The 10,834-nt window shown below is 42.9% G+C and overlaps 1 protein-coding gene and 2 non-coding genes across 4 annotated transcripts; all 3 read left to right on the top strand.

The window, feature by feature from the left end:
* The first annotated feature begins 5,390 nt into the window (after positions 1-5,390).
* Positions 5,391-9,068, top strand: COX7C (cytochrome c oxidase subunit 7C). Of its 2 annotated transcripts, none has more exons than XM_074932547.1 (3): positions 5,391-5,588; positions 6,676-6,818; positions 7,001-7,759. In XM_074932547.1, the coding sequence occupies exons 1-2, from the start codon at positions 5,514-5,516 to the stop codon at positions 6,790-6,792; spliced, it is 192 nt and encodes a 63-aa protein (XP_074788648.1). In that variant the 5' UTR covers positions 5,391-5,513; the 3' UTR covers positions 6,793-6,818; positions 7,001-7,759. The 2 variants fall into 2 exon arrangements, with proteins under 2 accessions (XP_074788648.1, XP_074788646.1); XM_074932545.1 differs by lacking the exon at positions 7,001-7,759 and adding an exon at positions 8,974-9,068 and having other exon boundaries at positions 5,394-5,588.
* Positions 6,205-6,267, top strand: LOC141974041 (small nucleolar RNA Z39). Its single transcript, XR_012635663.1, has one exon. It is a non-coding gene; the product is annotated as a small nucleolar RNA Z39 (small nucleolar RNA).
* On the top strand, positions 8,185-8,246 carry LOC141974040 (small nucleolar RNA Z39). Its single transcript, XR_012635662.1, has one exon. It is a non-coding gene; the product is annotated as a small nucleolar RNA Z39 (small nucleolar RNA).
* Positions 9,069-10,834: the final 1,766 nt, after the last annotated feature.

A 10,834-nucleotide genomic window follows, 5' to 3' on the forward strand; every position in this document is an offset into this window, starting at 1 on the left:
GTGGGTCAGCAAAAGATTTTGTGCAAATACATAGTGAACTGGATCCGTGAACTGATCCTCTAAAAAAAACACCCAGAAGGAAAACAAAACAAAACAAAACAAAAGTGTCCTTGAAACTATGCCTTATAAAAATTATTTTCAGTCTGTATTTACCTTTGAAAGTAACTCCATCAATTTCACACCTTAAGGAAGGCTTGCACATTTGGAAGCGTGGCTGGTTTTAGCAACTACATTCATAATAGAACAATAAAAGATACTACTCCTCCTAATAACAATCTCCCAGAAGCATCCTTTTATTAATCCACGTCCACAACAGTGGTGTAACTAGTTCCACAAGACAATTCCTCTTATGATTGTTTTACTTCCCAGTGACTTTTGTGCACTCTTTGGAAGCAAAGAAAGTATCCTCAAAAAATTCTTTTACACTAATATTCTCTGTATTCTTTCATTTCAATGTTTCCAGCCTTTCATTGTGTTCAATACAGATGCTTCACATACTAGCACTTCTTTTTTTGGTTGACAATCCCCGTGTTATTTTTAATTCTGTTCGCTATTTTATATTTGTAACATATTTTTACATTTCAGAATACTCAGCTGAAAAAAACCAGACCTGTCATATATAACGTAAACTAAATTACTGTTATGATAGACATACTTCTACAACTGTGAAGTGAGAATAAGACATGGACAAATTATTATTAGAGATTCTTCTGTTAACACATAGTTTTGCTAAAAATACGTAACTAATATCCATTATATACTGCCTCTTACAACTTCTATTCAGTCTTCCCCCATCATTTACTTACATTAAACAACTACTTAATCTTGTGGTTAACACCTGACCTTACGACCGGAAGGAGGTTAACTCCAGATTTTAACTGCTCCACAAAATAATTTATTTTGCCAACAAATATATGGGATAATTTCTGCAGAAAAACAGTATTTTCATGTCATACATGACAGTTGTTTTGTCTCCCAAGACCTCCGTCTGTGACACTACTCAAAAATTGAGGGAATTTGTGATATTAAAATGTTTTCATGCAGTACATACATCTGAACTTAACCTCATCCAATTTCATTATTTAAAAACAGCTGTTTCCTTCAGTCATGAAACAGGATTGAAAAAGTCAGCATGACTTGTATCTTGGTTCTATCATATCTCAGTGATTTGCACCATCAGCTTGGAAACACACAGCCCTGTGCTGCCTTGTGTATTTTGCTAAAATGTCCACCAAGTTTTCTACATTTCTTTCTTTCATCAAGATGACAAAAGATTGATATTAAGCTTTACTTTCTTTAGTTACCTGGGGTTTTTCTTATTTATATTTTTGCCTTACAGTTCAAGAAGAGGAATGTTGTTTGTGGGGAGAAGTGAGTAGCAGTAAGAACGCAGCACCTGAAAGAATTAATCACCAAGTCATATCCACAAGCAGCAAAATGTAATACATTATTGAAGATAAAGAAAGTAACTTGGCAAATCTAAGCAATTATAGTAACAGATTTTTAAAGGAAGAAAGAACTGCAGATATGAAAAGCTGTATGTGAATTAAAAGCCTAGATTCAAAGATTCATAGATTTAAATGCAAAAAGGTACCATTCCAATCATCTGTTCTGACCCTCCACATAACACAGCCCCAAACTTCGTGTGTCAGTTAGACAATCTTTTTACAAAGGCACCCAGTGGAGCACTGACCACCTCCTATAATAATCTGCCCTGCTACCTGATTATCCTCATTATAATTACTGTACATCATATATTTAATAATTTCAAAGATACTTTCTTTCATTTTTTTGCTAAAATTCCAACCGATGGCATCTGAGCCTGCTTCTCTAAAGTCTTCCTGCATGTTTTTTCATTTCCTAGTTTATACTTTGAAGAATAGATATGAGTGTTCATACAAATTTCTTCACCAGCTGTAAAACAGGTAACTCCTCCTCCTGAAGATATACTACTCTCTACCATCATCTCTATATCTACCTACAGATCTCTGTCTACCTATCAAACATCTGCAGACCATCAGTTCAAGAAGTAAACTACTATTGTTAATGAAAGCCTGTAACTATATCGCTCTAGGATTATACGTAGGAAGATTTCTGGATTATCTGGAAGTCAAGATACCGTTATCTACTGCTTTTGTCCCTTTGAATATTAATCTCTGTGGAAATATGCAAGATAGCCCTAAAAGGAAACAATGACATAACAGCCTATCAGAAATTTACCAGAATTAAGTAAATCAGCAACACACTGTATTACCAGGATTCAGTATACATAGAAAAGACAGTGAGTAAATTCTGACACTGGTGGAGCAATATTCTCCACTACATGCTGCTTCCTATAACAGCCTTATGTAACACAAAATCTGTATGGGTGACAGGTCCAAGCCCAGGAGCAGCAATCTAGTACTGTGACACCACTCTCCCCACCTGGAGTGCGACACCAGCTGTGGTATGCTGAGAAAATTTACAATAGCATTAGGACAAGAACTGCAATTCCACTGAGTGACTAAAACTACCCCTGACAGTAAAAGTCACCATGTGATGTTAAGCAGAGAAGAAATTTTTAAACCATATCACCAATTGCTTTGTGAATCAGCTGGCTAGGACACCATAAGAAGAAAATGAACAGTTTACTTGGTCCTGAATAACATGAAAGATCTTAATCTCCTACAGAATTTCATCATTGAAGTGCCACTGTATAACATGAATCTTTATACCTATATTCAGCATCTCTTCAGCAGCACAAACATAATGAAAGCCACTACAGGAAGAGAAGAGCTACATCAAAGTGAGAACATTTGTTTAAAAGATTATAAAGCAGACAACCAGGAAGCAGAGCACTGTTGGGATTCAAAAGAACTTTCTGTGAGAGAATGGCCATGTGAGCAATCCTACGTGAGAACAAGACTAATAAGAGACTCAGCCGAGCAAGAATGCGATAAGGATGTGACCCTGAATGAGGGGGGAGAAACTCGACGAGGCAAACAACCCCCGGAAGGGGTTGGGATGGAAGAGGAAGTTCCACAAGGCAGGAAGCCTGGCAAGGCTGATGTGGCACTTTTTATCCAATCATAAGAAGGTTTAAAGCACGGGCCAAGTTAACTGTCCAGTCTTGAGGACTTGTACTGCATGTTACTCACGTGTGCGGGAGAACGTTATAAGAGGGCTTTCTTAGTTGTAATAAATGGGCATTGCTTGATCACATTGGTCGTGTGCGTGCTCAGCTCTCCCGCAGAGCACCACCGGACTATTAATTCCAATTAGGAAAGGCTTGAGAAAGGGGGAAAAAATAGAGGCCTGGCTACCTTTACAGCAAGGGTAGTTAACAGAAAGAGGAAAGTGTCCTCCATCTGAATTAAGAATTAGCAAATGAAGAAAGAATCGTAAACTCTGACACAAGAAATTAAAAATATAACTATAGACAGAGGAAAAAAAAATCTAAAGAACTAGCTAAAGGAATTGCAACTAAATCTACAAATGGGCAAACGGTATCCTAGAGTTCCATCTATCACCTATCAGGGAATAAAGAAGCACTCAGAAATGTCAGGACCATTTGCAGACATGCTTAAACAGATTCTCTGCACTGATATTCACTATGGAAGAAGCCTAGTTAGGTTGCATGTCAGTCTTTTTTTGTGAGGGGGACGGAACAGGACCTGTATGAACAGGCTATGGTGTATCTATGGACAAAATAAGCACTAAGAAATAACCAGAACCAAATGATGGTAAGATAAAACCTCTAAGAGAATTACTAATGATGAGGCTTATACTCCCACTTAAAATTTCCTTGCATGAGTTTCCAAAGAGAACTACAGGTCTCTGAAACTGTAACCTGTACAGGACATTTTAGCAGATTATAACAATGCTAGAACAAGCAGATATATGAATAAATATAACCCTGGGGTAGGGGGTGTTGATTTTGCTTCCATAATGAGAAGGGCAGCATTACAAACCTCTTGAAGTTCTGAAGAAGACATCAGTATACATGTGGATGATTATCTGACTCAAAATACCAATGGGCTTGAGCCTGTATCATCAACAAAACAGTACAGAAAAAGCATTTGGGTCAAAAAAAGTTGCTGAGAATTCCTGTTTTTATAAGGCATTCAACTAGAAATGGAGCTAAATTATACTCTGGATCTAGAACAAGAGTTAAATTATTCCATAAACTCAGAGAAATGTCCCAGAAATACGCATCCGAACTGATTCACATTGCCCTCCAAAGTATAAAAAGTTATTGCTGCATTTTCCTGGCAGTTTAATTTACTCACATTAAAACCCAGGTGCAGGAAAGCACTCCACCCAAATCTACTGGTTAGCCCCATAAATGGTTAAGTCTTTGTAAGTGCACCTAGTGCAAATTAATTTCTATTATATATATTGTCATTTATAAAACCAATTTTTCATGGAAATTAAATGAGTCTTTAACTTAATTCCATTTCACGTGAATACTTTCGTATGATACACCTTTAATATTAAAAAAGTTGTTTCATGTTGCAGTTGTCATCTACTGGCAGAGATTTTCTCTCTCAAAATCTGTAATAACAATTCCTTACTGTTTCTAATTACTCTGTTTGCCAAGAGATTTCTAAATAAAAACATAATTATATCTCACTGCTTAAATTCAGCCTGCCTTGATTAATGTAATGTTGGTGAGCATTAAAAAAAAAAAAAAAAATCCTCCCTTAGATACTATGTAAATATTAAGAAAGTCTACTTCAAAATTATTGCCCTACAACACAAGATGGCCACATCAGGCTCATCTTTTACTGAAGTACAGACCTTTTATAGAAAATACTGTAAGAAAACAGAAATACCATAATTGTGTGGTGTGGCTTTTTTCTCCATATTGTTTCTTTGAAGCATAACTTTGTAAGAAAACTATGCCAGAATATACTCATCAAACTTGGCAGTACCACTTAAGTTTTCACCATTTGTTTTAGCCATATTCACTAGACTTATAAAACTACGGCCATAAACTAAATCGACACCTATTAGCCCCTATTTATACAGCACTGTAGAGATTAAGCACGCATTTTGGCTCTCGCCTCCACCGCCTTGGCACCCTACAAAGCAGCGAGGGCCCCAGACCCCTGCAAGACGGCCAGGCCTATTCACAAGACTAGCCTGAGGTAGCACGGGGACGGTTATTTGCTTTTCGCTCCGACTGCCGCAATTGCTTTCGCTTCCTTCTCTGACACCTGAACTTTGCTACCGCCTCACACCGCCACTCCCCCTCCCACACCGCGGAGAAGCTCTCCGCCCCATCCCCGCCGCCCCGGGACGCCGACCCGCACACAAAATGGCGGACGGGGGCGGAGACGGGCGGGACTCTCCAGCCTCCGAGCGCGCCCAATCGCAGACCGCGGTGGGGGCCACGTGACCGCCCGGCGCAGCGCGGCACTAGGCCTCCCATCGTGCCCCGGGGCAGCCGCCGCTCCCCGTCCCGCCAGGCTCCCGCGGTGTGGGGGAAGGTCGTGCCGGGCGTCCCGTCTTTGCGCTGGGTGGCCGCGACCATGCTGGCTGTCGGTGTCCGCAGGTTTGCCACCTCCGCCCTGCGCAGGAGCCACTATGAGGAGGGCCCTGGGAAGGTAACGTGGGGAGGAGGCCCCGGCCCGCTGCGGCGCGGGCTGAAGGTCGCAGGAAGGGGACTGCGGCCGCGCTCGGGGCGGAGGTGGCGGTGGGAGCCCGCCTCGGAGTGGGGGGGAGAGAGGGTAACGGCGCTCTGGGGGAGAGCGAGAGGGGGAGAAGTGTGTCCTTAAAGGACGCTGCGCTGCCGGCGCTCGCCCGGGCCACGGGCAGCCTGCGGCGGGCCTAGCTCGGGGGCGGCCCCCCCCGCGGCTCCTGGATGAGGGGCCGGGGTCAAAGTGGGAGACTTCTGGAGAGAAGCCATGAGGTTGCCGGTGAAGGTACCCTGCGGGCCTGCCCCTGGCTCGCCGTAGGAGCCGGCGTTAGACGCAGGCCCGTCCTTCCTCGGGCGTGCTCAAGGTGAGCTCCGCACTCCGTGAGCATTCTAATGTGCAAGGGTTTTGCGCGTTACCGGACTCTGCCGCTGTGAGGAGCGGAGTAGTGACTGCCCTGTTTGTTGCTAAGTCCTCCAGCAGATGTTGGGTGGGCTGTAGGGTCCCGTGGTGCCGCTGCTAACGGCCGCAGCGAAGCGAATTGTGCGAACGATTTCCGCGTCTCTTCCTGTAACCTGCTTCAGTGGTACAGATGATGAGCATTTCAGTATGACGAGCAGAAATGATACTGTAAACGCTTTCTGATGTGCCTTGTGCTTAACATGTTCTTCTTAACTTCTGCATCTAAAAACTAATTTCACATAACCTAATGAACATGAGGAGAATCTTCACAGTGAAGGTAATTAAATACCAGAACAGGTTACCTAGAGAAGCTGTGGGGACTGTATCATCCACTAATACTTGAGTGGATGAGGCCTTCAGCAAACCGGACCTGCTTTGAATTGGGGGGGACAGGGGAGTCGTGGATAGAATTACCTCCAGAGGCCACATGTAAGCTATTAGTCTAATTACTGCGTTCCTTTCTTTGAGAGGAAGGGAAATTTTCAAGACTTAAATCTCTGTTAGTTTGACTCCACCTGTTAATTGCTCTGAGCTTCTCACAATTTGAGTTGATGAAGAAGTAATTGTTGATTGCAAAACAAATTTTCTTTTCCAGAACCTTCCATTTTCTGTGGAGAATAAATGGCGATTACTCGTCTTAATGTGTGGATTCTTTGGAAGTGGATTTGCGGCCCCTTTCCTGATAGTCAGACACCAGCTTCTTAAGAAATGAAGAGAGACTGCAATTGCTCTAACTGGGTAACTTTATTTTGTTAAGATTTCATAGCATAGTGAAATCTGTGGTCAAAACTGAGCTTTAAAGAGCTTATCCTCATGTAAAACTTACTACAATTTTCAGCCTTTCCCAGTCTAGGTGCTTAGAGTTGTGGTCTGTAATTTCTTGTAAACTCAAATTATAAATAGGTTTGTTTGCTTCACAGGGCTGCAGCATTCTCATTTGACTTATGTACTTCAACTCCCCGAAGGCCACACCTCTGCAGCTTTTGGATAGGCTACAGCTGGGCTAACTGACAGAAGAGTGCTACTGATTTGAATAATAACTATAACCAAAACCATGTCTGCTGCCTCCTTTGAGGAAAGATAAAGCTACGCTTGATGGAATCTGTAGGAATATGTCGTGGTTTGAGCACCACACAGCTGCTCACTCACCCCTTTTCCGACAGGAATGGGAAGGAGAAAATAAAAGGCTCAGGAATTGATACAAGGATGGAGAGGGATGACTGACTAATTATGGTCATGGGTAAAAGATAGAGTCACCAGGGGAAGAAAATGAATGTCAGTTTAATTCAAACACTAACAACAACAATGGCATTTAGCATATACAGAGTGGGACAGCAAGAAGCATTACCACATCTTAAAAATACCTGCCCCCATTCCTCTTTTTCAGTGGCTTAATTTTGTTCTGATCTTTCTACCTTCTCCTGCTGCAGGGGCAGGGTATGGGGGTTATGGTCAGTCCTGCTGCTTCTTCCTCTTCGAGGAGGGGGAGGACTCCTCACATTCTGCCCCGCTCCAGCGTGGTTCCCCTCTCCCAGCAGACAGTTCTCCATGACCCTTCTCCGAGCTGAGTCCTTCCCCCAGGCTGCAGCTCTCCCCGAGCTGCTCTGGCATGGGTCCCCCCCCCATGTTGCAGCTCTCCGTCACAGAACTACAACAGCGGGGGCTGCTTCTCCCCTCAGAGTCCCGGCCTCCTTCGGGCGCAGCCGCCTGCTCCGCTGTGGGCTCCTCCAGGGGCTGCAGGGCGGCATCTGCCCCACCGGTGCCCTCCATGGGGGCAGGGGGGGCCCTGCCCTCTCACCACGGGGTACAGGGGCTCTCTGCTCCAGCACAGCTTCCCCCTTCCTCCTCCTTCCACTGGCCTCGGTGTTGGCACAGACGATCTCCTCGCAGCTCCTCCTCACAGCTCCAACTCCTCCCAGGTCCCCCTTCTTAAACACGTTATCACAGCGGCGCAGCCGCCATCACCAATGGGCTCGGCCTTGGCCAGAGGCGGCTCCGACTCGGAGCCGGGGGAGCTTCGAGAACCTTCTCCCAGGGGACACCGCTGCAGCCCACTGCCCTCCTACCAAAAACCCCACTACACAAATCCAGTACAGAATAACTGGCATGTGTGATGTGAACAAAACAGTATGAGAAACTGTGATACTGTAAACGCTTTCTGATGTGCCAGTTAAAACTCTGGAAAACAAGATTTCTTCAGTTCAGCTATGTCAAAACAAGCACACCATCTGCATACAATGTTCCTAAGGATTTATAGAATAAAGTCCACTTAAAATAAGGTCATTAACACAAGAAACAATTTTAACTGATGCTTGCTGATTCAAACAGACAAGCAAGCCTCAGACATAGTTCAGACTGTGCAAACATGTACCTACCTGTCTTAGCCATTTTCACTAGACTTACAAAACTACAGCCTTCAGCTAAATTGACAGCCAGTCTACAGCAAGAAATGGCAAGCATGCCATTTCCATTCCACTTCAGTTTATCTTAGTCTGATTCCTCTTTGGAAATACCTGGTATTATAGATTCTGTAGTCTGAGAAAGAATAAGTCTTATTTAGGAGCTGGAGTGCCCCAGGTAGTTCCAGAAAGGAAAAAACACTACACACTGGAATCTCGTATTTGGAACAAATTGAAGTCACCTATGTAATTCCTTTACTAGTCTGCTGGTTTTGGCTCTAGACTGGGGGGTGGGGGTGGGGAGGGAAATCAGACTTTTATTGAATTTGAGTACTTAGAACTGTATGATTTCATGTAAGTTAAGGCCTCTTACAAAAGCACATGGTGGATAAAGCAAAGCCTATCAAATTTCTAGTTAAGCATACATTTACAGCTTTTCTAGATTCAGAGGTAACACAGAGTTCTTAGATGTATTATTTTTTATTTTCTTGCAGAATTGAAGGCTTCTGCACAGCATCTTCCAGTGGAAAAATGATAGCTGCAACTGTGTGCCATGCTGGATGCATCTAAATAAAATCTTAAGTCTGAAGGTCTTGGGCTGTCTATTTTGTGAAACTCCTGAAGTGCTTTTGACAACTGTTGTATACTGAGAACCCTTTTAAATTACGGTGTGTTGACATTAAATGAAACACTAATTGTCTATATAAAAATTAGAGGGTTGGAAAACTTGCATTTCAAAACTGAAGTTTCCCAACTTAACATTTTTAGCTGGGAAAATGTTTAAATAGCTTTACTGAGCTATGTGGTCTCAAACACTCTTCAGACTGCTCACAGAGTAATGACCTCGGACAGATTATAACCAGTGAGCATATGCTGTCACCATAATCCACGCTGCAGAATTTTATCTTTCATACTTTGGGTTGATCAGTTGAGAACATCTTACTTGGGTTTTCTTCCACACTTGGCTGTTCTAAAGATCTGCCATTGGGAGGTCTGCGTGGTGTGCTGCATTGCTGTTGCTCTGAGCAGGAACATACATATCACCCTGCAGATATCGGTTAGGCTTCAGGCTGAGATAGTGAGGTAGCCTGAAAAATGAGTACAGCAACAATAACTGCAACTTTGACCAGAAAAAGTATTGGTAGTAATCTACAGCTTATCATAACTCCAATGTTGCTGTAGATTTGTGGCTGTTTGGAAAGATAGCTTTCAGTTTGTAGCTGTAGTTTTAGCACAGGGGCCTAACACTGAGGCCTGTGTAATTAAAGGTAATCTAGGAGCTGTGATGGATGCTGTCAGGATGCTTCTACCAACTTGAATATGACATGTTTAGTTCAGTGCCCTGTTGACATCATGAGTAGAAAGTTATTTTCACATCCACTTCTACTGCAACCATCTTGTTGGCTAAAAACGATATGAAAAGCCCTGGCGTAACCCTCTAATGCTTACTTATCACTTGCAAATAATGCTGTTCAGTGGCAAGTATTGAGTTGCTTCCCTTCGGTGAGGTTTTCTGGTTTACTTTTTTCCCCTAAAACACCCTCCTGGGTAGCATGGTGCATTTAATGGGGCTTGCAACATCCCAATCCATGAACCGAATGGTTTCACAGAAGTTGAGGTTCTGTTAGTATAGTTCAAATCTAATTAAATAGTTTGTCCTCAGACACCACCAGCAGAAGTGGATACAAGAGCAACAAAATACTGCTTCTAACAATAGCTTTTGGGTAACATATTTCTGGTTTTTAGGGGCAGCTTTAAAATGCTGACTAGTGTTTGAAGACCCTGAGCTGGGAGCAAGACAGAGTAATACTGTCTGTTGCTGCAGCTTCTTCAGTAGACTTGAAAGGAAGCTTGAAGCATGGTGATTTTGATCAAAGGATCAGCAAAGGCTGCAGAAAAGTGATAATGAAGAAAGCAAGGTTGAGAGGAAAGACCCCAAATTGTAATGGATACAAGTAGTAAGGATGCTTTATGGCTGTGACTCAGGTATAATTATACATTATAGTTTGTTTCTTAATGTACATTCTGTCTGCAGAGTAATGTCTCAACAGAGATTTAGCGTTTCTCGTAGAATAGTGTGTGTGCGCTGTAGAGGATACAGGAACAACGTGCTGGGACAACTAGGGCATCCAGAAGAGGCAACAATTCCTTGGTCTAGGCATTGGGATTTCCTGGAAGAACTTGGGTACTATAAAAAAAATCCATCTTTTTCATGCAGATAGCAAAATGTGAGCTCTTAGGTGACAAAATCTCATTTGCCTCCTGTTGCAGATGAGCAATCAAATGTCTGTTGCATGAGGCAAATCAGGAAGCTTGTTACAGAACCACATTTCTCTTAGGGATCACAGTTGTAAC

The sequence above is a fragment of the Athene noctua genome, chromosome Z (assembly GCF_965140245.1).
Source record: "Athene noctua chromosome Z, bAthNoc1.hap1.1, whole genome shotgun sequence".
Taxonomy (NCBI): Eukaryota; Metazoa; Chordata; class Aves; order Strigiformes; family Strigidae; genus Athene; species Athene noctua.

Coding starts and splice junctions, on each gene's coding strand:
- COX7C (XM_074932547.1), top strand. CDS start 5,514: ATGCTGGCTGTCGGTGTCCGCAGGTTTGCCACCTCCGCCCTGCGCAGG. Junction 5,589..6,675: donor ATGAGGAGGGCCCTGGGAAG/GTAACGTGGGGA, acceptor TTTCTTTTCCAG/AACCTTCCATTTTCTGTGGA.